Here is a 27,928-nt window from a genome sequence, read left to right on the forward strand (position 1 = left end):
TCATTTATGTTGGTCTATTTTAATCAAGATTACTTCGGAAGACAGAACATAGGACCCATCCTAGAAGTACACATTTCATTACTGGCTAGTAGAGAGGCTCAGGAGTTACTTGCAATTTTCTATCTTCTGCCTGTACTCTTTGGGAAGATGGCCAGGCTATGAGGGTTCCAGTCCTGGTTCCTATTTAACGTGACCAAACCCCTCTTGTCACCACTTCCTATAGAAAATCTTTCCAGACTGAGTGGATCAAGTCGAGAATCCCTAATCTACCAGACATCAGGGCCATAACCTCTTTTTTTTCTTTTCTCCTTTTTCTTCTCCCCTCCCCTTCCCTCCTCTTCTCTTCTCTTGTCTTCTCTCTTTTTTTTGAGACGGAGTCTTGCTCTGTCGCCCAGGCTGGAGTGCAGTGGCGCGATCTCTGCTCACTGCAAGCTCCGCCTCCCAGGTTCACGCCATTCTCCTGCCTCAGCCTCCCGAGTAGCTAGGACTACAGGTGCCCGCCGCCATGCCCGGCTAGTTTTTTTGTACTTTTAGTAGAGACGGGGTTTCACTGTGTTAGCCAGGATGGTGTTGATCTCCTGACCTCGTGATCTGTGTGCCTCGGCCTCCCAAAGTGCTGGGATCACAGGCGTGAGCCACCGCGCCCAGCCGCCATAATCTCTTTCTAACCACTATTCCTCCACATTTATTAGCTTTTAAGGAAAAAGAAGAAAAATTTGGACTGGATGAAAATAAATATCTCATAAAGCAATCAGTGGGGGTTCTGGTAGAATTTTTGGAGCATTAGAGGATTAGTGCTGAAAGCAGCAGTGTTTAAACTTTTTCTATTAGCTCAAACTTTATACAGATGCCAAAAATGCAAAATAATAATAATAATAATAATACCTCTACCAAAGGGTTTCACCGAATGGTATTTGAATACCTCCAACTTAGGAAAATGAGGTCCAGAGAAATGGAGAACCACACCCCAGACATGCCAGCTATTTGGTGACAGCTGTGGAACCACAGCCCTTTGCCCTTAGAAGCATTTACTCACGTCTGGAAATCACTGTATCATTAAAAAAGAATGGCAGGGACTGGTTTCTGTCTTCAGTAATTTACAGTATAAGAAAGACACTGTGAGAGTCAGTGCACACACAAAACTGTTTTTCAAGCCCTCCAAAAATTGGCAGCCAGGCCAAAATGTTTGGTGGAATTTATGCAAATATTCAACAGACTATGCCTCCAGGAATTGGTACTGACTTCTCCCCTAACCCCAACCTGAGGTACAGGCCATGGAGACAGTGCAAGGAAGCAAACACAAGGCAGAGATGCAGAGATGCAGAGTGTGTTTATTCTTAGGGACCAGGGGATGGATCTCACGATAGTGCCAGCTTTCTCCACTCTGGACAAGACATAGATTAGGCCTGCCATCACAAATGCTTAGTTTGGCACAACTTTTGTTTATTTGTCTTCCAGGGAGAATAGAGAGAATGGGTTGAAGAACACTATTTCACATAATAACATGATTATACTTCTATACTATTTTTAAACTTTGCAAAGTTCATCCACGTACTGCACATTAAAAATGTTTCACCAGAACTCTGTGAGCGCATAAGAGTAGTATTATCATTTTCCTGCAAACAAAGAAAGTGAGGACAGAGCAGTCAGGTGGTTTGTCCAGGGCCACCGCATCAGTTGGTGACAGATGGGATGATCAGTCAGTAACTGAGGGAGGAGCACATCCTTTTATTCCCATCAGACTCTAGACTGGATTTAGATTCTGATTTTTGGCCAACATGGCCTTAGACCCAAACAGAGGGACTGGTCCAATTTGGAGGAATAAAACAGAAAAGATATTCCGATAGTGCATGGGTCAGAAAGAAAATTGCACAGCAAGGTGACTACAATTAATAATAATGTATATTTCAAAATTGCTAAAAGAATGGATTCTAATGTTTTCACCACAAGGAACTGATAAGTATGTGAGGTGATGGATATGTGAAGAGCCTGATATGATCATTTCATAATGTATACATGTATCCAAACATCACATTGTATGTTATAAGTATATACAATGATTGTCATTTTAAAATAAAACAGAATTTGAAAAATTACAGAAAGATGGTAACAGGCATCATGGAATTGCTTCTGACCTCTGTGTTCTTCAGAATTGTTTATAGAACACTTATATCCAAATACAGATTTGAATTTGGTGGGGAAGTTCTAGCACCATAATTTACATATTCTTTGGAACCTATTTGCTGGTTGAAACTGTGCTTTTCTATGAAAAATTTTAAGGCCGTTTATTTCACCCCTGAAGTAAGGCTGAGCAACGTTTTAAATGAAGAGTGGACTTTGAAAGAAGCATTCGTGAGAGTGCCAAAGCGAGCTCCAGGAATGAGAGGACTAATTTGGCAGCTGTCAGGACAGATCAGTTCATAGAATGAGAAGTGGGTTGAAGGAGGAGCTCTGCCTGCAAGGACAAAGCTGGGCATGTAGGTCCAATTTTTCCAGCAGCCTCTCTTCCGGGGAGCCACCCCAACAACCCCGCGTGCCTTGCCACCTCACCTGATGGAAGTAGAATGCTACCTCTGGCACAAGGGCCATTTCTATTTTCATGGCATTATTGGGGCCTGAAACATCCATGCTCAGAAGTTGTCAAATAACAACAGTTTTTTTTTCAGCATCTTGTCTGAGCACTCCTGGAATTCCTTTAAAATACAGAAGGATGAGTAATCCTGGTTCTCATTTCTGCAGAGAGGGCTGGGAAAGGCCCAGGCACAACCTGCCAATGTTGCAAAATTCGTAAAGCAAATCAAGTGAACAAACCGCTCCTTTTCAGATCAAAACCTGTTAAGGATTGCAGTGTCTTTTTGGCAACCCAGGGGTTATTCATATGCCTGTTTCAACTGTTCCAGTAGCTTCAGGAAATAGCAAGGTGGGGCAGCCCACGAGAAAGCCAGCATCATTCTCAAAGGATGCTCATAGCTACGGAAGAACCAACTTGGCTAAAAACACTTTTCAAATAAGGAACCATTTCCCCCTCAAAGAGATTTTCTGATCACCCCAGAAAATGATCCTGGGAACTTCTGAGTCATAGAATAAACATGAATATCAAAGAATAAGTTTACATGTTTTGGGAACATGGAACACTTTCTTTTTCTAAGCCTCTGACAGCAGTCCTGAGGAGTGCATCTGCCTTGAGTGCAGGGAATTGAAAATCTGTCCTTGGTGTGGCAGCTGACTAGCTCATTGACCTTGGGTTAATCATTTAATTTGGGATCGGCAATTCATAGTCAAAACCATGATTACTGTGATCCAAGAGAAGCGAGCCTGCCTCGGCATGGGGACCCAAAGGTTGTAATTTTAAGGATTTATTCCTTGGGAGTGGAGGCAAAATGCTGATAGTAATGAAGTGGCCCAGATTCAAATGCCTGAACAGTGAGTTTTACCAGGGCCCCCATGCCATTCAGTAAGCTCTCTGGGATTTTCAGTGGGCCTGGGGAGGTATAACTCACTTTGGCTCAGAGCTATGAAAGCAGAACTTGGGTGGTTTGTTAGAATATACAATGGAAGAGTTGGATGAGACCTGAGTAATGACGTTTTTGTTCACTGCTTGTCTCATCAGAGCAATCTCTGGACACATAAATTTAATGTTCTCATCCTCTGCTTACAGCGGCCTTCCACTGTTCCAAAATAAAAGCCCAAGTCCTCAACACTGTGTGTACATGTGATCCAGCCCCTGCCTACCTCTGTACATCTTGGTTTTCCCTGTTCCCTTTAATCCAGCCACAAGGACTTTACTCCACTTCCTCCAATGAACTAACTGTTTGTATCCTGAGTACTCTCTAACCCCTCTTCACATTTTTTTTTTCTTTTTTTTGAGACAGAGTTTCACTCTGTCGCCTAGGCTGGAGTGCAGTGGTGCGATCTTGGCTCACTGAAACCTCCGCCTCCCGGGTTCAAGCAGTTATCCTGCCTCAGCCTCCCAAGTAGCCAGGATTACAGGCACCTGCCACCACACCCAGATAATTTTTCTGTCTTTTTCGTAGAGATGGTGTTTCACCATGTTGGCCAGGATGGTTTTGAACCCCTGACCTCAAGTGATCCATCTGCCTCGGCCTCCCAAAGTGCTAGGATTACAGGTGTGAGCCACCGCACCTGGCCCCCTCTTTACTTTTTAATTTTTATTCTTCTTTCAATGCTCAGCTCAAATGTCACTTCCCCTAAGAAGCACTCCCTGAGGCTTCCCCTCCCCATACACATTAGATCAGATAAAGCTCTTGTAATATTATTGCAGAACATCCTATTCTTTTGCTTCAGGGCCTTTATCACAATTGATAATTATATACTTACTTTTACTTACGGAATTAATTCCCAGTCTCTCTCAGTAGATTATATGCTGTGTCTGTTTCACTTGCCGTTGTATCTCTAATGCCTACTACAAGTGCCAGGCGGCAGACATGACTGCTTGTGAATGAATGAATGATCTCAGTGATTCTGTAAGGATGAAGGTGATGTAGAGTAGTGGATAGCAGCTCTACTCTGGAAGTCCAGAGTCTGATTCACACCTGCAAGCCTTATTGGTCAATGACTACTGATATTCCAGCCACCCAAACAACTGCTTTCGGAGAAGCATTAATACCTGTGAATAAAACAAATCTACTCTTTTCATATGTTTGGTTCAGAACACTAGGGGAATTTGAGAAGAAATGAGCCAGCCCCCAAGCTGTCCTGGTTTCTTTTATTAACAATAGGCCATGATGGCCGGGCGCAGTGGCTCAAGCCTGTAATCCCAGCACTTTGGGAGGCCGAGACGGGTGGATCACGAGGTCAGGAGATCGAGACCATCCTGGCTAACATGGTGAAACCCCGTCTCTACTAAAAAATACAAAAAACTAGCCGGGCGAGGTGGCGGGCGCCTGTAGTCCCAGCTACTCGGGAGGCTGAGGCAGGAGAATGGCGTAAACCCGGGAGGCGAAGCTTGCAGTGAGCTGAGATCCGGCCACTGCACTCCAGCCCAGGTGACAGAGCGAGACTCCATCTCAAAAAAAAAAAAAAAAAAAAAAAAAAAAGAATAGGCCATGATTTGAGCACATTCTACTACTTGCCTCACTCTGCCTATTGCTGGGGATTGCACAGGGAAAAGTGAGAGTCTGTGTGTTGGGACTCTGACTTGGCAGTGAGATCTAACACAGAAAGATCCTGAAGAAATATGCTGACAATGGGGTTTTATCTCTTCAATGCACTGGAGACAAAACCCCTGCTTTTAACAATGGGGTTTTATCTCTTCAATGCACTGGAGACAAAACCCCTGCTTTTAAAAACAACATTCATACAGAGCCAAGGATGTCCCAGAGTCAACAGTCCTAACCCTCTCTCAGTCTGCCTAAGCGGTCGTTGGTTTCAGATGGATGAGCCAAGGACCTGCTACTTAGAGACTACTGTCTAGGTCAACACAACTGGCATAAGTAAAGCACCTACTGTTTATAGTAGGAGGCTGCAAGATAACAGGAGATGCAGACTATTGAAGGCTACTGATCTATCTGTATAGACAGGCAAGAAAAAAACAACTGGAGAAGAATTCCATGACTACACAAAAAGAAGAGTGTGATGGTATGGAGACTATTCCTGAACAGTGAATTTCCCCTGCATTAAGGATGAGATCCCTACGAACTGGGATCATTCAGGAAGTCTTCTTGGAGAAGAAAAGTTTGAGCATTTTGGGGAAAAAAGTTGGATTGGCAAAGAGAGCTGAGCTGTCAGTAGCTGGGCCCATAGTAAGTAGGCTGCCTGGAGCTGGGAGTTATGCTAAAGGAGTTGTAATTTGGGATGCCTCTAATTAACCATTTTGGGAAAAACATAATAAATCCCTTTGTAGCATCTATAATAAACTGCCCAATATCTAGGTCGTGGGGAAAAAGTTTTATTCTGCATTTCACGTAGATGGCGATAACACTAGATAATCTCAGCATCTTTCTGATTCTCTTGCTAATCCAGGATTCTAAGTAAGGATCACTTTGTTCTACAACCTGAATCTAGCCCTTGTACTGTGCAGTTTTTTTTTTACAGTTATTTTTCCTGTTGTCTGAATCAATCTCCATGGAAACATAAGTTTTAACCAGCTGTGTCCACCGAGGTAAAGATGCAATAAAAGGCACAGGGCATACATACCACAGCAGCAGTTACTTCCCACAAGGAACCAGAGATTGGAAGTGAAGCTAAAACATTTTCACTTACAATAGCATCTCTTTCAAGGTGAGCCATTTCCCCAGGGAGAGTTTCCAGCTCTGAGCAAAGGCAGAACAATAAAACATCAAGGATGTCTTTCTAAGGCTGCAAACAGAGTAGCTAACACCTTGAAGTTGATCTGCTTTTGAGTCCTTTAAAAGCCAGGACAGCAACAAAGTGCCCACATTACATTTTCTATAAGCTTGCTAAGCATCTCTTTTCTTAAACCACAAAACCCTAGGTATTTGTACAGAACAGGCAGAAAGGGAAGTCCTGGGAGATCAGGACCCTGTCTCAGCAGGCATCACTCCAGCCTGTCTTTTCCTGAGTGGTTTTCTGTACTTCTCTTCCATCTTTTCCCTTCTGTCCCACTCTGGAAGTCACTAGTCTGTGCCTTCCTTACCTCCCATGGTTTCTGCACCTTCATTTCCAAAGGCAAGTGAAAACAGTGCCAGGCTGTGCACATGGGTAACTCCAGGGACTTCTCCTCCTCCCATTTCCCCTAAAGCATTTGACAGTTAGACCTTGGAACTGAGTCCAGCAGCACTAGGTCAGAGTGATGGCTAAAGCTAAAGCAAACTGGATTCTGTTCAGGAGGTTCTCCTTTGTCATTTTTATCTCCAAATAGAAGACCTCTGTCTTCCCAGAAGATTAAATAATAGAAAAGAATAATAGCCCAAGGTGGGTGACTCTGCAAACAGGTGGGTGAGGTCTCTAGTTGAGTGAGGGGGTGTCTGTGGGTTGTGGGTTCTTATGAGCAGGGCTTGGAGGAATTTGGTCTATTTGTTGTGGTTTTCCCAGGGGGAAGTGGGGAATGGCTGGGACTCTAATGATCATTATCAGAAGACTTTGGATTATGCCTCTGAAACATTAAGACGTGGATCCTTTCGCAATCCTGTTAAAATGCAGATCTCCTTTCAATAGGTCTGGGACAGAGCCTGCCTTTCTATCGAGCTTCTGGTGATGGGATGTCGCTGGTCTCATCCACAATTTGAGTAGCAAGAGGTTAGCTTTTCTATTTATTGCCTTCATATCCGCAGTTGGGCTATGTCATTTTATCAAAACAATGTGGTAAGAGTGAGCGCCAATTACTAGCCTGTTGAATCATCCATTGTTAGAGCTGTTTCTTTCGGGTACATTTAAGAGTCCCCTCCCTGTGGTTTCCCATTGCACAAGAAGCCCATTTGCCAGGCAACACCTTGGGCAAGCAAGCTACTGTGCAAAATGGCATTGCCTCTTCCTGCTGCCAGCCAGGCAGCTGCTGGTTGACAGTGGAGTTGTAGTTTATGTGATAGTGATGACAGCGCTGACTCTGAAGGATACTGAAGATTCTGAAGGGGCACTTCGCTGCAGCAGCTTCACCTCCCACTTTTTTTTACCCACCCCCCCCAGGCTTGTGGGAGAGAAGGATCAGGCAGAGCTCTGCACATGCCATGCCAGGGGTGGGGGAATTATTTTTTTGCTTTTTGCTTTCTCTGCTACAGGACATACCATGCCTTTTACAGATATTTATAGGACAATTTCCCTCCTGGGGATGCCCAAGCGTGGGGGATGGTGAGGAAGACGATTGAAGGGAGAAAGCAGGAAAAGGGGGTGCCTGCAGGTATGAGGATTGGAAGGTGGGGAAAACCCTTCATGCTTGGTTCAGCCTTCAAGGAAAAGGAGGGGTTGACTAGATTATAGATGTTAAACCAGGGGTCTGTGGTTCAGACCAGCAGCTCTCTGCTCTTGTAAGCTATATTTGGCTGGTGTGTTAATTTGTCTAGGGTAAGAGCCCCTAGGTTTCAACAGATTCTCATAGAGTCAATGATAATACAAAAGGTTAATCAGCTCCATTTCCAATCAGGATCACCTGCAAGTTCCTCCCAGAGCAGATATTTGGAGCACTAGGCTTCTAGAAGCAGCAGACATCAAGTTCGGGCCATGGGATTAGGGTGGACAGGGCAGCCATTTGGAATCATTTTCTACCAGAGGCAGAAGAGGCTCAGCTAGCAACAGCCCCATTTTACACAGCGGAAGCCGAGCTGCAGTCAATTCAGTGATTCCTCCTAAAGTAGGGAGTCAGAAGCTGAGCCTGGACTGGAACATAGGCCTCCTAGCAGACAGAGCACAGGTCTACACTGGGGAAAAGCCCCTTAATTCTGGCAGTTGCCTGGAAAGAGCAAGACATTTATGGCCAGAGCGCCAGGAGCCCAGCTGGTTATTTCTAGCTTGCTGAATGTCAAAAATCCAGGCCGCTTCTCAAAGCAGCCTCTACTTGTCAGACCAAATCAAGGCATCAGCGCGTCAAGCAGGCGAATCCTCTGCCCCCGGCACCAGCCTGGGGGCGTATGCCCTGCCTCCGCCCCGCCCCGCCCCGCACGGCGCACCGGACCGGTTCCCGCGGTGCACCTGACCGCGGGCGGGCGAGCGCTGCACCCACGCATCCGGGCGCCGCTCCCACCTGCACCCCGGCGTCATGCCTGAGTGCAACCTGCAGCCTTCACCCACCTGGGCGGCTGCCTGGCTTTGCTCAGGGTTGGAGCCAGCTCCGCAGCCTGCCTTGGCCTAGTGTGACCAGGGAGCTGGTCTTTGACCCTAGCGGCAGATTGGGCATGACACGCTGCCTTCTCTCTGGTCTCTTGTGGAATCTCCCACTTTCACTTGCTTTTCTTCTTAGCAAAACTCTCACCCCAGCCCCTACCCCAATTCCTCGATAGATCTAAATCAACCGGCATGTTTGTACCTCTGCAGAATCAATCCAGTTTTACAGGAACAAAAACCCCAGTCCTGAGTGTCTGTTGGTTTCCCGTCCCAACTTCTGTTCATTCAACAAACATGGGAGCATCTACTGGCTAGGATTTGGACACAATAGACTGACCTTTACCCCAGGGAACTGGCAGCCCCCGGGGAAAAAAGAAGCAGATGTTTTTAGGCTGTAATGTAATGGTCGCATGGGAATTTGCTAGGGCACATGGGGGCAGGGAATGAGCATTGCAGGCAGAAAGGACAGAGGCTGGTGAAAGAACACGGCAGGCGGTAGGATCTGCAGGAAGGCAGGGTGGCCGGTGGGCACAGACAGATGAAGGCAAGTAGCAGTGACGGGCTGAGGAGGAGCCAGGACTCAGCCAGAGAAAGGAGCATTGACTTCATCCTGAGAACAATGCAGGGCCTTGGAAGGTTTAAACAGGGAAGTGACGGATCCAATTTGCTTTCTTAGGTGGGACTGGAGAGCAGAAGTCCTGTAAGTCCCAGCACAGGGGCAGCAAGCGGCACCATTGATGAAAGTAGCAGCATTTTCAAGGACAGGGGTCATGTTCTCCCACTTGGGGATCAAATTAACTAAGTTTTCTTCTATTTCCACCCGCACACTGCTGCCTTATTCCTATCCCTGGCCCCACTGTGAGTGGTTTGGCCTTCTGCCTCCACTGGCCCTTAAGTAGCCTTTAGGTAAGATGCTAGGTTGATCAGGTATCCAGAAACAAATGACTGGATAAAGAAAACATGGTGTGTGTGTGTGTGTGTGTGTGTGTGTGTAACAATGGAATATGACTCAGCCATAAAAAAGAATAAAATCCTATCATGCTATCATGTGCAGCAACATGGGTACAATGGAGGGACACTATGTTGAATGAAATAACCAGGAAGGCAAAGTTAACCACTGTATGTTCTTACACGTGGAAGCGAATAAAACCAGTTGATCTCATAGAAGTAAACAGTAGAACAGAGGACACTGGAGGCTGGGAAGGGATGAATAGGGAGAGATTTGTTAAAGTAAACACAATTACAGCTAGATAGGAAGAATAAGCTGTACTGTTCTATACCACTGTGGGATGATTATCTATATATTTGAATATATAATTCCAAATAGCTAGAAGGAGGATATTGAATGTTTCCAACACAAAGAAATGATAAATGTTTGAGATAATGGATATGCCAATTACCCTGACCTACTGTACATGATACATATCAAAACTTCACTATGTACCCATAAGTGTGTACAATTATTATTTGTCAATTTAAAAATTATTTTAAAAGATGCTAGGTTGACTGTGCTCCCAATACACCAACCTATTTTCAACCATCCATTTGCTCATTGACTCAATAACAATTTCTAAAGTGTTGTGGTGTGCCAGGTGCTGAGTTAGTCATTGTGGGATACAGAATGCGATACTCGTATGTTTCCTGATCTCAAAGAGCTTAGAATTCATCCAATGTCCAAACTTGCCAGTGCATCAGAATCATCTATAAAGATTTAGAAAAAGATAGCCAATTGAGCTTCACCCCAGACTGACTGAATCAGAATGTTTCCGGGTAAGTTCCAGGAAGCCATATTATTAAAATTCTCCTCCAGGTAATTTCGTTGAGCAGTCAGAATCTCTGATCCCTACAGGAATGCCAAACTGGAATTTCTCTGGTGATCTTTCCTCTACATAGTTGAACAGACCCAGAGTCTGGCTCCTGACCATAAGACAGAGAAATCACCAGAGAAGACGGGGCAACCGCAGTCCAACTGAGCTGTAAGCCTGGGACCTGCTCGCTCACCTTCAAAAAAGCAGGAGGGGCAGGTGGGATGGGTAAATATAAGGAAAGAGAAGAATGTACTGGGACGGCAGGGTGGGTTGTGCATGTCTAGAGTGGAAGATGCCTCTCTATCTAAATTATATAAATTGTCCATTTAGAAAGCAGAAGACCAGTTCTCTGGCTTGTTGAAACAAACACTCCTTTCTCAGCCATGCCTTGATTACTATGGTCAAGTAGGGATGGCTGTGCTGGCCAATTTCAAACGGTGGCCCTGATGAATAATAACAAATAATTTCCAAGCGCTTTATACACAGACCCATGTCCCCACCAATGAAGTCTGAGTACTAGGGCAAATTGAAGCAAAGGGTGGTGGGGGGTGATCCTGTCAGCTTGCTGTCCTCAGAAATAACCTCTCCAAGGGACTCTAAAAAGCAGAGGTTCTGTTGCATCATGCCTGGGAAACAGGTCTTCTTGGAGTTTGAGAGGATTAAAATTTTAGTTCCAGTTAACTTTCTGTCTCTTGGTGAAGACGGTTCCAAGAAATCTAACCGTGAAGTATTTACTTGTTGACAGCTAATGATGAGCCAGCTACTGTGATGCCTTAAACATAAATATACTTCCAATCTTCCTGGGAAGATAAGATACAGTTATATGTAAAAGTAAATAAACACAAGACTTATTTCCAGACAACACTAGGAGAGACAGTTTTGTGGGTATCTGAGGTTCTATATCCTGAAAGCTTATCTGAGCAGTACGTATTTGACAGCAAAATACTCTGGGTGCCATACACGCATGTAAGACATCATCTTTGTCCTCAGGAAGCTTGCCATCTGATAGAAAAGACAGGACATATAAGTACATAATACAAAGAAAATAGTATAGGCTAGGCCAGGGACAGTGGCTCCTGCCTATAATCCAGCACTTTGGGAGGTTGAGGGGGCAGATCACTTGAGGTTAGGAGCTCAAGGCCAGCCTGGCCAACATGGCGAAACCCTGTCTCTACCAAAAAATACAAAAATTAGCCAAATGTGGTGGCGTGTGCCTGTAGTCCCAGCTACTCGGGAGGCTGAGGTGGGAGAATTGCTTGAACCCATGAGGCAGAGGTTTCAGTGAGTCAAGATCATGCCACTCCATCAACCCTGGGTGACAGGGTAAGACGCTGTCTAAAAAAATAAAAATAAATAAAAAAAAAAAAGTATAGGCTGGGATAAGTGAGTGATTCAGTGTTAGCTTTAGTGTCAATAGAACTTGCACTGAAATATTCAATTTTTTTCCCACAGCCCTGGACAACTTTCAGGAAGACAGTTCTGATCTGTAGCAATTAACACATGGTCATCCTCAGAGAAAGGGTAAGGAGGGTGCCCCTTGACCTAACAGAATCTTACATGTGCCAATAATGTGAAGGCTCGATGGGTGTTTATACTTAGTCCTCTCTATTATTTCCCAGAGATACCCATAGCTTAAAATACAGGAACCAAGAACTTTGAGCCTAGACATTTGGATGAAAAGTGATTTCCACCTGGAGAAAGTCATTGCCCTTCTGTGCAGAGGTAGGTGCCCCGATACTTGCCTGACAGCTGGAAAGGGTGGCTCAGAAGAGGTAGCTGGGAGAAGAGGCCACATAGTATCTCCCTGGGCCTCCTGGTGAAAAACTTGTGTGTGTTTTTTTAGGCCTGACCATAAACTCAGGGAAAGCTGGCCCCTACACCAGACTTGGGGCGCAGCCCATGCGTGGCAGTCTCTGGAGGGAGCTCTCAAGGTCTCAGGTCTCTCTGGCTGGTCATAGTCATCACATATTTGCATTCCTAGCCCCTGAGCCTTCATTCCTGGGTTCACTGGAAGCCTTGGGGAGAGGTGTTCTTTAGGCACCTCTGCTGAGGCCTCCTTTGGGTGGGGCAGGGAAGGGAGAGAAACCTTGAAGTCACTTTTCTCCACAATGACTCAGAACCTAGTACTTCCACTCCTAGCCTTCCCCCTCCCTTGCTCTTGGCCCCAGAGTCCATACAACTTCCAGAGCCTTTTGTTCAGGGCCCTGTCAGCAGTGAGACCACCCCAACCCCACATTCCCACTGGCCTACTTGACCCTGGGCCCCCGTGTGTTCCATGGGGGAAATGGAACAGGGAGAGGCCACGCTTTCTCTGGTTTCAGATACTTGCTTATACCATTGCAGGACATGATTGAAAGCTTGATTCTTTTGTTTTGGGCTTGTTGCCTTAATTGACTATTGTGACACCTGGCAGTGCCCTCTCCCAGTTCAACTGAGCTCCTGACAGAGGGACTCCGCCTTCAACCTGCCAGGGGCAAACACTCAAAAGGATGGGCTTCATTACTGTTGCAGGCTCTGGCTTCTCCTCATATGTTTCTAATTCATTTCTGGATTCAGATCTCTCTCTCCCTCTCCATATCGCACATTCACAAATAGTAACTGCCCGAGGACCAGGAGAAGCACAGGGCCTGCCTCGTTATTCCTCCCTTGCATGCTGACTCTTCCACGGGGGCCGGGCAGAGTCAGCACACGCAGGAGGGGAATCATGAGCCAGGCCCTGGCCGGATCCAGATTTCTAGACGTGAGAACTTCGCAAATCCCAGAGACCCAGTTCTTCCATCTACTTTACTGAGGAGGAACCGGGGAGTCTGAGAAGTGACTTGGCCAAGGTCACCCAACTGGAACCCAGGTCCTAAGCCTTGGGTTCGAACTCTGATCATGACCAGACTGCCTCCTTGAATCTTCTTTCTACTTTCCTGGTACAGTTTCTGTGCAGAGCTGAGTCCTTGGGTGCCCAGGACTTACACTAAGCCCTCTCAAGTCAGTATTTTCTAGGAGGCGGTAGCCTAACTGGGGAGAGACGTGAGGCCAGGGGTTCCCAGACTTGAGCAGGCATTAGAATCAGCTGGTGGGCTAGTTAAAACACAGATCTGCTGGCCCCATCCCAGGGTTGCTGATTCAGTAGGCCTGGGATGGGGTCTGAGAATTTATACTTCCAGCAAGTTTCCAGGTGTGGCTGATGAGAACCACTGGGCTTAACCATAAACAACCAAAAGTAACAGAGGCAGTGAATGGAAACTGAGCAAAGGCAGGCAGAGAAAGGAGAGGAATGAGGGTGACATTGTTTCTCAGGGGAGGCAATGAGCTCCAGGGGCTGGTCCCTGGGAGGTCCTTCTCTTCCCTCTACCTTCATCTACCCTGACTTCGGGTTTATCTAGAAGTTTCACAGTGGCATATCAAGTCCCCCTCTCTGCTGGAGGGCTCTGGCCAACAGGTGAAGCCAAAACCATCACCTGTGGGAGGTTGCTTAGAGCTGGCTCTTGTCCCAGCACCCTCCTCTTGGCTTCCCTGTTCACATTGTTGCAGCCTGCACAGCTGCCTGCCTCCCATGGAGCCTGGGGGCACCTGTCCTAAAGGCCTCGAGGATGAAGAGTCGAGGAGGGTGGTTGTGGTGATCTCACCCACCTCTCCCTTGATTCCTCCATGTACTCACACAAGCCCTGGAAGGCCAAGGACACTGACGCTCAGAGAAAGCTAAGGGAGTGGGTACATTACAAAAGGATTGGGAGAGGGGGAGTGGTAAAAACTCCACAGCTCACATTCATTGACTCAGCTCATCTTTCAAGGCCCCAGTTCTCCTGAGTCATCAGTGAGCATGGACTTGCTTTCAGAGTCACTAAGGCTAAATGTGGGTCACTGGGATCTAAACTGGTGTTTAAATGTAACCGCACAGAGGTGAGTCAGACACACATACACACAGAAAAAGAGCAAAAGAGAGAAAGAAGAAAGAAGAAGATTTAGCTCTCTCTCAAGTGGGGGTGAAAATCCAGGAGCGAATCTGAAATGATCCACCTCTCCAAATCCATCCACTGTTTAATTAGCTCCAGGTAGCTATAGGGAAATTGAGGCATAACTGCTGTGTCCACCAGCCCGAAGTTGTTCCAGGGACAGCAGCAACCTCAGGAGGAGGCCAGAGATTGGCCAATGGAAAGGCAGAAAGCAGAGACTCTCCACCCAGGCGGAGGCACCAGAGGGCCCATGGAGGGAATGGACAGCTGGCGTTATGGTCCCCCTACGTTTTCCCAAGACTCTTCCAGCTGCCTAATGGCCAACTGAGGCTGCTCCTTGACCTTGAGTACAAATGGCCCTCATGCCCAAACAGCCACCTGACCAGAGCCAACCGACAACCTCCTGTGAGCTTCTCAGCCCCAGGCTGGCTCTGCAGGTAAGAGACAGACATTATGTTGAGGCCAATGTAACCCGTGCCAACCAGCGTGTCGAGATTTCTGCCTAGTTTTATTGTTGTGAACTCCAGACAAGAGACTTAGAAACGATGTATGATTTTCTACATCAAAAGCCTGAGTCTGAGGCTTAGGGGTCTCTCATCCCTTTTCCAACTCCCTTTGTGTGTTGCAGGGCAGGGGGTGGGGCGGAATGGAGAACCTGCCCTGGATTCCCCGTCTCTAGTCCCTTCCAGAAGAGCCTGTATGTGGCTAGTGGGCATTTCCCTTCCTGGAGAGGAGGTGGGGGAGGCCCTAGACGTGCTTCCTGGAGCCACAAGGAAAGGGGAGACTGCTGATTCACCAGCAGCTGCTTCCTGGAATGGCAGTTCCGGGCTGGCAGGCGAACAGTATTTTTCCAAGGTGATCTAGGGCTGTTACAACATTCCCGCTCTGCCCCCATCAGACCTTCCTGTAAGTCAAACCAGAAAGTTACCCAGACCACACATTCCTGAGCAGTCAAGCACAAGATTCCAGAAACAGTGTTTCCAAAATGTCTCGCTATCTCTCCTGGGACCTGGGATCTAGTCATCCCCACAGAACCTGTGCTTCCTCAGCCAAGGCCATGTGTTTGTCACGCTGGCCATGGAATCACGTGGAAGCCACTGTGTGGCTCCAAGTCAGCTGGGAGGGGAAGGCCTGCCCTGATTCCCCTGATGGATGGTCAGCTGAGAAAGAGCAGAGCCCTGAGCTAGCTTCGTCCCTACATTTCACAAAGCCACTTTCTCTGGTCCTGCCCAGCTTTCTGAGACAGAAAGCTACCATGTCCCAGACTGAATCAGTGTTTTTTTTTTTTTCCCCAGAAATAAGGCACAGGTTTGGAAGTGTCTCTGTTTGACCCTGGTGTTTGGTTTTCTCCCTCACATAGAGGGAACATGAAGGAGAACCCATCTCTGCTGCTTTTGAAGTGCAGTGGCTTTCACTTGGAATGGAAATCTTTACAGGTGGCACCAGGGAAGAGACTGTGCAGAGAGGACCAGGGAGAAATTCCAGACTTCTCATGTTCTGCCTCTGAGACAGACTGTGGTGGGAAACACAAACAATACAAATCCTTGGTTCCATTTTCCTCATGCCTTCCTGGCAAATGGAATCAAATGAGGGTGAGGGTGACCGGGGAGAAAGCAGGGGGAGTGAAGAGATGGGGGCCTGCTCTTAGAAGCAGGGTCTGAACTCCACCTGCTCTGGGATGAACTGGAAAGTGCTTCTTCTCCTCCCTTCCTTGACTGATGGCTATGGGAACTTTAGATGGGGAAATACTGATACACTGATCTCCCAACCAAATATAATTTGTATTAAGAATTAAGAGTTCACAAGTTATTCTCTCTCTCTCTCTTTTTTTTTTTTTTTTTTTAAAGAAACAGCTTTGCCCTGCCACCCAGGCTGGAGTGCAACGGTGCTATAATAGCTCACTGCAGCCTCAAAATCCCGGGCTTAAGTGATCCTCCCACCTCAGCCTCCCAAGTAGCTAGTACTACAGGCGCACACCACCATAGCTGACCAATTTTTCTATTTTCTGAAGAGATGAGGTTTCGCTGTGTTGACTAGGCTGATGTCAAATTCTGGGCCTAACACGATTTTCTCCCTGGGCCTCCCAAAGTGCTGGGATTAAAAGGAGTGTGAACCAATGCACCCCGCCAACTTATCCTTTTTTATCTTCATCACAATCTTATGAGGTGGGTATGGTTATTAGTATTGTCATTTAATAGAGGTAGAGAACAAGGATTGGGAGTGTTTAACAGCTGGCCCAGGATGAATGCATCAAGTTTCAAATCCATGTCTCCTGATTCCAAGTCCGTACTTCTCACAGTCCACATTATATACTCAGCAGATGGTGTTGACAGGTTCTCCGAATCCAGGAGGCAGCTCTGAGCCTCAGGAAGTAAGCTGCTAGAATTCCAGTTAGGGTCCTAATATTCTAAGAGATACAGACCTAACAGAGAAGCGTGCTGTGCCTGTGGCTTTGTGGCAGGGTTTGTCTACAATAAGCACATGTGGTTGTTCACAGGGCTTAACTCATGGCTGTAACAGGAGCTTCAGAATGGACAGGGCAAACAGTCCTCTTCAGTAAGTACTGCTGGCCATGTCTTACCCTCTCAGATAAGTTGCAAAAGCTTTTTAAACTCTCCCACCCCTTATTATAGAACCATTTCTCAAAGCTTAATTCAATACTTTATTTCTGCTTTCCAACAGTTATACACCTTATCTCTAAGAATAACCATTTTTAATGCCTTTGATTTTTTTCCACTGAGCTCTTTGCCCCACGATTGTCCAGTAGCTGGGAATGGAGACTGAGTCTGCACTTTCCATTACCTGATAAACAGCCATCCTTCCTCCTCCCCGACCCCACACTCCCGGAACCCTGACTTGGTTCTCTATCCTTGTCCTTCAGGAGAGAATGAACCTCTCTCCAGCCCCCGGGGGCTAAGGTTTTGTCCGAGACTTCGACTCTCAGCCATTGGTTTGGTATTCTGACTGTGCACTGGAACCATCTAGTAGGCTTTAAAAATCCCACTAATGCCAACAGGGGCTCCAGGGCTCCCTCAGGAGCTGTGGCTTGGCTCTCATTTTTCCCTTGCCAAGTGATTGGCGTTAGGGATGGTCATGTGACGCTAAACTGGCCAATAGCGTATGAGGATGCGAGGCTGTGAAGCTTCTGGGAATATTTTCCACAGCTAAAAGCAAAAAGCTGCAATTCAGGCGTGTTTTCTTTTTCTCCCTGGAAGTTGTTCCCTATGTGCCCCAAGGGAAGGAGCTTAATTTAGTTAGCAATCTGCGGACATCACCTCATTTGATCCTCACACTACCCTTTGAGGTAGTTAATATTTTGGTTTTAGTTATTAATTTACAGACAAGGAAACTAAAATTTCTTACTTTTACAGACAAGGAAACTAAAGTTCACAGAAGTTTCAGTATCTCCAAAAAATATCCCCTTCAATGACAACAGCTGAGCAGAGTCAGGGTGAACTTGGTCCTGCCTGGTTCCAAAGACCATGATTTTCTCACTATCTCCCTATTTGCAAGGTTGTGCTGGTAAGCTGTCTAAATAATAAAACCAATAAAAGGCGTGGCCAGCTGCAGTGGCTCACGCCTGTAATCCCAGCACTTTGGGAGGCCCAGGTAAGAAGGATCGCTTGAGGCTAAGAGTTCAACACCAGCCTAAGTTGATAGCAATAATTTATCTCTACAAAAGTTGAAAAAAAATTAGCTGGGCATAATGCAGGAGCCTGTAGTCCCAGCTACTCAGGAGGCTGTGGTGCGAGGATCACTGGAGTCCAGGAAATCCGGGACTTTGAGGCTACACTGAGCTAGGCTCACACGACTGCACTCCAGCCCAGGCAACACAGTGAGATCCAGTCTCAAAAAAAAAAAAAAAAAAAAAAAAAAATTCCTAACTTTTAGCACTTACCAATTTCCATGGTGTAAATATTTCCACAATAACCAATAACCAATTTTAAGCTACCATTGTGAGCTCTCTGAGCACTAACTTGAAAGAGATGTGCACAATCAGCTCTCATAAGCCAGTGTGATCCAGCTCCAGCCAACAACTGGAAAAGGGGGCAAGTGCTCAAACCTGGTCTTTGATGCTAAAACCATGTTTTCCTTCATCCCCCTACCAGGGCTTTCTCTGAACACACACCTCCCCAGAGCAGATCTTTACACTGGCATTCTGCATTGTTAAGAAAGGTGCTTAGCTCCAGTTCCTAGAAGGCAGAATAAGGATAATGAGGGACAAATCAGTAGGGTGAACTTCAGAGGCTTCCTAATGCCTCCAGGATGCTAATGATGCAAGCAGGAGCCCCAGAGGACTACTTATCATTCTGCATGAAAGTGGGCCAAGAGAACCCTTGCCATTCGTTTGATCTTGTTGCCATCTGAGCTGCTGTGCCTTTTGTACACCCTGCCGAGCCCCTAGCAATGCTGTGCACAGATTCATGACTGTGTGGTACAGTGACAGCAGCAGGGGCCTGGGCATGTGGCCAGTGGAAACATGATGGTGAGCCAACTCAGGACTGCCCCAGTGGGCCCCCTAGGGCAAACACCACAATAATAGTGTGCTTGCTAAGCCCATTCCACATGGTGGTACGCCAGCCTCTCAGGGCTGGGAGAGCCCTCAGGTCCAGGTCCATCATCCCCACCGAGGGTTGTAGACTGAAGATGTCCGGTGATCTTCCCTCCGAAGGAAGTCTATTACATATTTAGGGACCTTGGTGGAAAAGTTCATATTTATGCTATTCCATAACAAATTCAATAACTCCTGCTGCAGCCTGAGGTGCTCCTAGTTCTAACCCTGGGAGCCATATGTTGCCAGACTAGTCCCTCCATACATGGCACACATATCAGTCAGGATAGGCTAGGTTTATGCTGCAGGGACAAACACCGATCATAATCTCAGTGGCATGAAACAGCAGTAATAAAAACCATAACAGCAACTAGTATTTCTTGCTCATTCAAAATGTCCATTGAGGGTAAGCTAGGGTCCTATTCATGTTAATCACTCAGGGGTCCAGGCTGTCAGAGCCCAGCCACCACCTCTCATCATTGCCGTTCACTGGAAGAAAAAGAGTGTCTCACTAGCACTGAAATGTTCCGGCTTGCAAGTACTATACACCATTCTGCACTGGACTTGTTAGCTAGAATTATTCCTATGACCTCACCTGTCTGTGCTCAGGAGGCAGAGAGCTGGAAATAGTTGGGAAGCAAAAATACTAACCATCACATTAGCTTTTCACATATTTGAAGGTGGTTATGCTCCCACTTGCCTTTTCTCCAGAGACTCACCCATTACCTCCTAACTTGCTGTGCTACATGTTTCTGCTCTCTTCATCACTCAGTTCACTCTCCTCTGAACATGATCGATCCAGCTTTGTATCTCTCTGTGGTGGTATCTAGAGCTGAGTTCAGTTTTCTAGGCATAGCCTAACCATGGCAAAGCTCAGTGGAGCTCATCCTTCCCCATATCTGAGACATCACACTCATAATCCTTGAGGCTAAGATTGCCTTTTATATTTTTTTGGCAGCCACAGCACCATTGTGTATTTGCTAGATTCTAAGCTCCAGAATGGTAGGTGCTATGACTTCCTTGCTCATTGTTCTGGCTCTATCACTTGGAAAAAGGTCTGATAAATCCTAATATTTGTCAGATGAATAACTATATTGAATTTATTCTCTTTGCCACTGCCTAATTTTCACTCATGCTGTCAAGACCTATTGTCTCCATCTCATCCCGATATAATGAGCTTTTTCAGACCCAAGTACAGTTTAGTTCTTCAATTTGTTCTGGCATACAGCTATGAAAGAGTGTTATCTTTGGAGTCAAAAAGTGTGTGTGTGACACCCAGCTCTGATTTTATCATTCAACAACATATATGTCTTAAGCACCTACAATATGCCAGGTGCCACGGATACAGTTATGAGGAAGACAGACCACAGGGCTGCCTTACCACTTGGTTAATTTGGGTAAACAATATAACATGTCTTGATTAGAATGTAAATTCCATGAATGCAGGGATCTTTGGCTGTCTTTTTCACTCTAGTTTTTCCAGCAACCACAATATGCCTGAAATATAATAAGTGCTCAATAAATATTAGTTTAATGAATGACTGACTCTCTAAACTCACGTGCTCTTCTATATCAGAATCTTCTGGGAGGGCACGAGTAGCCTGAAAACAAAGTAGCCCTTCGTCCCACTGTTTGATTTTTGTGTTTAGTCATAATGTTGATGGTATGAAATCTCAAATAGGATTAATGTAAGACTTGAAATTTGTCTGTTAATCCAATGGGAACAGGGGTTATGCAAGGTTGCAGAAAAACTATTCCAGACTGACACTTAATCTATTAATCGCCACATTTTCGGTATCATTGTGTCTTGAATACAGCTTTGCCACAAGGAAATGGGGTGAGACTTTGTCATGTATGTCATTGAAGTTCAGCTATGCAAAAACGTTCACCTATCCTTGATCGACCAGTCCAGGAACCATCAGAGAAGGAAATGAGATTCGACTATAAGACCTGTTCTTTACAAACCCCTGCACAGCCCTAATGATCAACACCACTTCCAGTGCTCATAAATTACTGCTTCAATAATTGTTCTGCAATTCTGCCTATTCTCATTGAATGCTTTGTATAATCCCTTTATCTACTTTGGGCTCCAATTCATTTTTATCAGTGAGTATTGTACTTGTTTCATCTCAAAAATCATTCTCTTTGAGAAAAAAAAAGAACGGGGTTGAGGAATCCTGCTTTCTCTTTTGTCCACATATCTTCTGTTATCAGAAGGGGGCTTATATTTCTTGTGAACTTCTTGTGCTGATTTTAACTTTAGAAAGCTCTCCTGTTTTCCATGTATGAACAAGCATGAGAAATGTGAAGGGCAATCAGGTATGAGATATTGTCAAGTATGTGACTTGAGGGACAAGTGATCTATGTGAGCCTGAAGGGAATCCTGGGATTGAGAGAGCATGCAGAGAAGGCACATAGGTGTGCTAGGGCATGGAGGTTGTACAGAGATGGACGGGGAGACAATTTGAGTGACAGAGGTTTTCTATATGGTGGGAGTAGTGTGGGTTGGCATCTATCAGGGAGACCAACTGACCATATCCCCCTGTTCACTTTTAGCCACAAGTACAAGGCTATAAGAACTCAAGAGGTCATCTAAGTTATTTCTGGCTCTGTCAGGTCAAATGACTACTAGACTATCCTGGTTTCTAATTTGAAATGTATCCAAAGAAGATTCCTGTCTCACCCTCTGCGATCCACTTGCATGTCTGACCACACTTGGTACCTACACAATCTTCACTTTGTCTAGCCTACATTCTTCTAACTGTGGTCTAAGGCCTTGGAAGAATGATGCCTCTGTGGGGTAAGAACTGCCTTGGTGGCATGAGAAAGGCAGCCCTGAGCGATCTGGAAGGGCTGTTGCAAGGGGATAGGAGTACTGAGGCCTTTTCCAGTAAGAATACACAGGACTATGGAGACTCTTGTTTTACTAGAAACCTTCTTCACAGATACCTTAATCTAGGAAGAAAACACCTTTGGTTCTTGGTTCTACTATTGGCTTCAAATTCTTGGGCATGCCAGACCCTACTGAACATCTTGACACATGTCCTGTCTTTTCTGAACTGGCCCACAGGCATGATGAGTAACCAGAGGGGGCCCAGCAGGTACTGATGATGGGTGTGGTCCCTGTGTTATTCGGTCAAAGCAGCAGAATCTCAAACTTAAGACTGATCCTGTATGCCAGTTGGGGCAGGATGGACTCAAAACATCCTAGGAGAAGAATAAGGTCTCCTGAGGAGGTTCTGCAACCAGTTAGAAAAGTGAAATCCCTCCAAATTGGAGTGGCACGGCGTTGGCACCCAAAGGAATGGGCATCATGGAGAGCACGAGTGTCCCACTCTGTCCACTTTCAGATGGACATCACAAGCAACCCTCCCTTAGCCCTCTGTGGGAGAGCTGATGATAATAATAGCCAACATGGATTGAGCATTTCTACGTCCCAGTCCTGTAGCGAATGCTTGACATACATTATCACAGTTAATCCCTGCAGTATTAACAGAAGGCAGGCAGGCACTATTCTCACTCCCTTTCAAAAATGAGAAAGTTGAAATGGAGAAAGAACTACCTTTTCTCAAGAACATTCAGTAAGTGTGGATTCAGCCCCCAGGGCTGCCCACTACTCTTACCAGCCAGGGCTCTTACCTATTTGGCATCTTGCCCCCTAGACGACATGGGCAGCATAGGGTAGGGTGGCTCACCTAGGCACTCAGTGCTGCTGACACAGGGTGATGCCAAAGACGCAGAAACACATGGGAAGTGACTGCCATTTCTAGGCTCTAAAAGAGCCTATAAAATAAATATGCAAATCAAAATTGTATGCCATCTTCGTGGTCAGAAAACTGGCTATATAACAATTGGGCTCTAAGAATCAAGTGGTGCAGGGAGAGAGAGTGCAGAACTGATTTACTCCACTGGGGAGTAAAGAGTCAGGAAGCAGGAGGAGGGAAAGAACAGTTGGCAGGGCAATGGAGGTAAAGAGGCAGGGATGGGATAAAGCCCAGGGTGGTTCCCTTAGCCTTGGTTCCAATTCAACACAGGAACAGAAGGAGACTACAAAGCTCCCTTTACAGCTGCACTCTGGCCAGCTTTGGCCAACTCAATTCAGAGGAACATCTCAGCAAAGGGCTCATTTTCATCGCAAACATCTACTACAGTTGTACTGGAGTCTTATCCTTGGATGACGTAAAATGAGAAGTTACAGGGCCCAGTGTGACCCTGAGCCAGGGGCAATCACTGTGGGCTGTCTAGTCATTTTAAGTCAACATTGCTAGATTAAGCAACCAGGATGACCAAACCTGGGAACAATGAACAGCTTTATCATGTTGGTATGTGAAATGATCAAATCTGTGGCTGGAATATTTTCAAGGCAGTCTGCACCCAATTAAGATCCGGGGTGTGGTGGCTCATGCCTGTAATCCCAGCACTTAGGGAAGCCAAGGCGGGCAGATCATCTTATGTCAGGATTCGATTAAGATCAATAAATGATAAATGGGATGCTTTTATTTTTGCTTTTATTTATTTTTTTGAGACAGGGTCTCCCTCTGTCACCCAGGCTGGAGTGCAGTGGCGCAATCTCAGCTCACACTGCAGCCTCCACCTCCAGGGTTCAAACTATTCTCCTGCCTCAGCCTCCTGAGTAGTTGGGATTACAGGCGCACACCACCACGCCCGGCTAACTTTTGTTATTTTTTAGTAGAGATGGGGTTTCACCACGTTGGCCAGGCTGGTCTTGAGCTCCCGACCTCAAGTGATCCACCTAACTCGGCCCCCCAAAGTACTGAGATTACAGCTGTGAGCCACCGTGCCTGGCCTATTTTTGCTCTTTCCTTTGCTAACAAGTTACACCAGCTCAGCTCCATAGCTGTAAACATGCAGCTGCCAAGGTAGGTTCCAGGCTGCGCACCTTCCTCTTGACTCTGCTTCATGTGCCGGCGGGGTGGGTGATGAAGAGTTACTAAAACATGAAGTGGCTCCTCTAGGAGGGAGAAAGGACTGGAAACTCCACCAAGGCTCAGGAGTGACCCTAAGGGTTCAGATGGGACTCACGGGATTCAGAGCAAACTAGGCTATTTCCTCTTCCCCTACCTCAGGGAGGTTGAAGTCCCCATTGCATCACCCTGGCCTGCCCCAGTTCCAAGAACTGGGGTTAACAGCTCCAGCCCCTTGATATGCAAATCATACAGTCCCACTGCTGATAAACTGTTCTACCCGTAGGAAGACTAATATTGTCCTGCCCAGCTGGCAGTTTATCTTGGTGCTTCCTGCCAACCCCACAAAGGTGGAAAAATAGAATTTGCTTTCATAGAAAAACCTCACTGAACTGGGATAAAAGTAGGGACCCTGGAGTTAAATTGCTTGATCCAAATTCTGCTTTAGTTGGGTGACTTTAGACAAATGACTTAATCTCTTTGTACTTCACTTTCCCCCATATGTACAATGAAACTGAGAGTACCCACCTCATGGGGGGTACTGAATAAGTAAATACGTTTAAAGTATTTAGAACAGGGCTTCACATATCATACACATGCAACATGTTAGCCATTAAGTGAAAGCACCTTTTGCAGTCAAAGGCAGATCCACATCCCAAAGCAAAGGCTTGAAGTTATTGTCCTTTCAAACACTCAAGACCATGTGTCTAATTCAGTTAGGTCAGTGTGGAATAGCTTGGGAGAGTAGGAGCAAATGGATGAGGACTGGCTGGGAAGGACAGTGGGATGATAAGGCCTGAGGATGTCTTAAGATGGACCTGAGGGAGTGAAAATTCCCAATGTGATCTCGTCTTGACCTCCATGCTGCCCACTGTGCTGAGGGAAGCCAGCAGCCCCAGGGGACTCTGGCCCAGCTGCCTGAAAGGCTCACTACCCGTTCCGTGCCAGCCTTCATCAGGAAGTGTGGGCAAGACAGCCTTGTGATCCCTTGGAAGTGGATGCCAGGTCTAGCAGAACGGAAGAAAGATGTGAAGTAGAATTATAACCAGGAATTGAAGACTCGTTTGAGCTTTAGGTAAATATCCTGTATATCTTCTCTCTTCTCAGATATAAATATTAGCTGTTGAATAACCTGATAGGCATGGAACGAATAGCCTCAAAAGAATGGACTCAACTCAACTGGGGAACCCAGGTAGTGGGCCTGAGAATCAATTATGAAGAAGGAAGTTGCTGAGTGATCACAGACTTACCAAAGACAGTGTTTTGACTCTGCGTGGCTATGATAATGAGTTTTGTGAATGAAACAGGAGATGTGCTTTATTTTTCGTGGTTCTTTGCCAGAGTGGAGTTAACCATACCAAAAAGCTAATCAATCCCATAGAGCAATAGAGGAGCCAAAGTAGAGGAGCTATGAAGGCCAAAAACGTCCCAAAGTCAGAATGATCTCTCCCTTTCCCAGACTAGAGCATCAAAGATTTAGACCCTAGACCTGGATCTACTCTCTATCAAGCCCAAACCCTTTGGGAAACCAAGGAACTCAACTTCTCTGAGCCTTTCTTCGCATTTGTAGTATGTACTGCAGTACTCACACTATCATCAGTGGGAATAGTGGGCATGTCATGAAGATCTAGTGGCATGATGTGGGTGAGAGTGATGACTGTGAGTGCTAAGTGCTACACAAACGGAAAGGGAAACTCCTAGCTACTCTATTCATTCAAAAGTAAGTGTTCACATTGGAATCCAAAAAAAGAACCTATGCAGAGAAGAGACTGTCGGTACTAGCCAGCTACTCCTCAGCTGCTCTGTAATTCCCCTATCCCATCTGTAGTTAGAGGGAAGCCATGTTTTAGCCAGTCAGTGTGAGAAGAGGCGAGGCGTGTCCCTCCTAGGAGAGGTAGGCAGGCAGCTGTTGCCCCCTCCATGTCTCTTCCTTGCTCTGGAGACTTTGGAAAGCTAAATTTTCCAGATAGTGTAGTTACAAGATGGAGGAGGATTGCTGAACTTACATGCTACTTTATGTGAATGAGAAATAAACATTTATGATGTCTAGCCCCTGAGATCTTGAAGGTTGGTCTGTTACAGCTATGCCTAGTAGTCATCACCCTCATTCAGGACAGATTTTGGTAAGAGACAGGCCACATCTACTTCAGAGAATCACAGAAGCTTACATCAATCTCTCCGCTCAGGAATTTTCTGTGAGTTGAGTTCTACCCATTCTGCTCGAGGTTTTATTTTGATTGGAAGTCTACTGTCTTAGTGGGAAGGAGACAAATCATTCTAGTCAAAAAACTGCCTTTTGCTACAAAATGCATTTATTTCCAGTCAGACAAAATTCTTGAACTGTATATTCGGGTACATATTATAAGGTCATCTTTGATATATGCCCTGTTTACAAGATCCATTTCTAATTATTAAAGTGAATATCAAACACACATCTTTGCATCTTAAAACATAAATAAACTGCTAATGTTTATAAGCCGTAAGTCTGGTCACTGACATGAGTGGCCTGCAATTCTTCAGTGATGAGCACACAGTGATACAGACATGGTCAGATTCCCCAGGTAGGCAGGCAGCAGGCACCTGTAATTCGCCGCTGACTGTGCTGCTGTGGCAGTGAGCCTTCTTGTGAAAAAAGAGTTATGTGCAGACCAAAGTGTGACATATGCAATGTGGAGAGGCATTTCACAGAATGCAAACACCATTCAGGTAAATTAGTAGACTCCAGAATGAATGAAAGCTTAATGAATGCAAACCTGTTGTTTACAATACTGGGTATTGTGGCACCTTTTCACTGGACACTTAAATAAATATCTATTAAAGAAAGTAAGGATAAGAGAAGAAGCTGAAGCAGTTGTCTTGGTGCACAACATATTTTCAAGATTGGGCTTTAGGTTGTGAGCTTCAGAGATACCATTTTTTCTTTCTTCAGAGTAAATCATTCTATTTGGAAAGCCCTTCATTTCCTTAAAAAGACCTTTAAATTCTTCATTAGCATTAAGAGACTTCTTGTAGACTGCCAGGAATTGGGGTTCATTGGCTTAAAGAAGAGCACAGCACAGTTGACAGAAAGTCTTGGTTTGTGTCTTGAATTAAGAAGCCTGATTGGCTCAGAATTTCTCAGATCTACTTTATTCTTCACACTTTCCCTCCTTTTGGCTCCTGTTAACATCCCAAGCCCATAGCCACAGACGCTCATAGGTGGAGCAGTATACTTCATAAAATCTCATTTCAGTATCAACGATTTCTATTGCCACGGCTCCCTCTGGACTCGAAATAGTTGATATCTTGAAGTTCCATCCTTCACAGAGTTCTCCACTTGCTCCTTGAAGGTAAGCTTCTTGTTCTAAGGGTGATGCTGGGAAGGTCCCATAGAGGAAATGCCTGGAAAATCTCTATTCCCTTCGGGTTCTTGTGCCCTCTCTCTCACTCCCCATAAGGCTACGGTTGCAATTCTGAAGACACGTAGGAAAAGTTTCTAAACTCATCCTGGTTAATCATTGGAAGATGTCCCTCATCAATTGGAGTTAAAACTGGCTCTTCCTTTATGAAGTCAGGGTCAAAATTACTGACATCTTCTCGGGATTTCTGCCAAAAAAAGGGAAACAAGGGTCAGATTTTATGCGCTTGAGGCTTACTCATCTTGCATGGGACATAGCCCATTCCAGTGAGTTCAGAGGAGTGCTCTGTAGCTTGTTCAGTAGCATTATTTACACTTATTGTTATGATTAAACCATGCTTTACAGCAAGTCTACTGCATGGTGCATTATGATGGCATTTGGCAACCACCAATTCACTAATTCCACGAAAATCTTGCTGAGCAGGCCTGTCTTAATAGGAGGCTAAGGATTAATTTGGTCATCCAAAAGCAGCTGGCTCACTCACCCTTTATTCCCATTTCACCAAGGTGGCATTTCCCAGCAGGCCTCGCTGAGGGGTGTGCAGCTGTATTTGTCAACAGAG

The 27,928-nt window shown here is 45.7% G+C and overlaps 1 protein-coding gene and 1 long non-coding RNA gene across 7 annotated transcripts in view; one reads left to right on the forward strand and one right to left on the reverse strand.

Moving 5' to 3' along the window:
* Positions 1–6,588: 6,588 nt before the first annotated feature.
* On the forward strand, positions 6,589–22,286 carry LOC111555664. Of its 3 annotated transcripts, none has more exons than XR_002735590.2 (6): positions 6,589–6,894; positions 7,138–7,218; positions 11,997–12,065; positions 12,164–12,266; positions 14,633–14,928; positions 15,787–16,228. It is a non-coding gene; the product is annotated as an uncharacterized LOC111555664 (long non-coding RNA). The 3 variants fall into 3 exon arrangements; XR_002735592.2 differs by having other exon boundaries at positions 14,791–14,928; XR_002735594.2 differs by lacking the exons at positions 14,633–14,928; positions 15,787–16,228 and adding an exon at positions 20,861–22,286.
* Positions 22,287–26,260: 3,974 nt separating this feature from the next.
* PRKCH (protein kinase C eta) overlaps positions 26,261–27,928 on the reverse strand; it is a 233,087-nt gene continuing 231,419 nt past the window's right edge. For all 4 annotated transcript variants that reach the window (XM_023231862.2, XM_023231883.1, XM_023231872.1 and 1 more), the window contains exon 14: positions 26,261–27,553. In XM_023231862.2, the coding sequence (XP_023087630.1) occupies positions 27,407–27,553 (147 nt within the window). In that variant the 3' untranslated portion in view covers positions 26,261–27,406. The remainder of the gene's footprint in view (positions 27,554–27,928) is intronic.

Source organism: Piliocolobus tephrosceles, chromosome 6 (genome assembly GCF_002776525.5).
Source record: "Piliocolobus tephrosceles isolate RC106 chromosome 6, ASM277652v3, whole genome shotgun sequence".
Taxonomy (NCBI): domain Eukaryota; kingdom Metazoa; phylum Chordata; class Mammalia; order Primates; family Cercopithecidae; genus Piliocolobus; species Piliocolobus tephrosceles.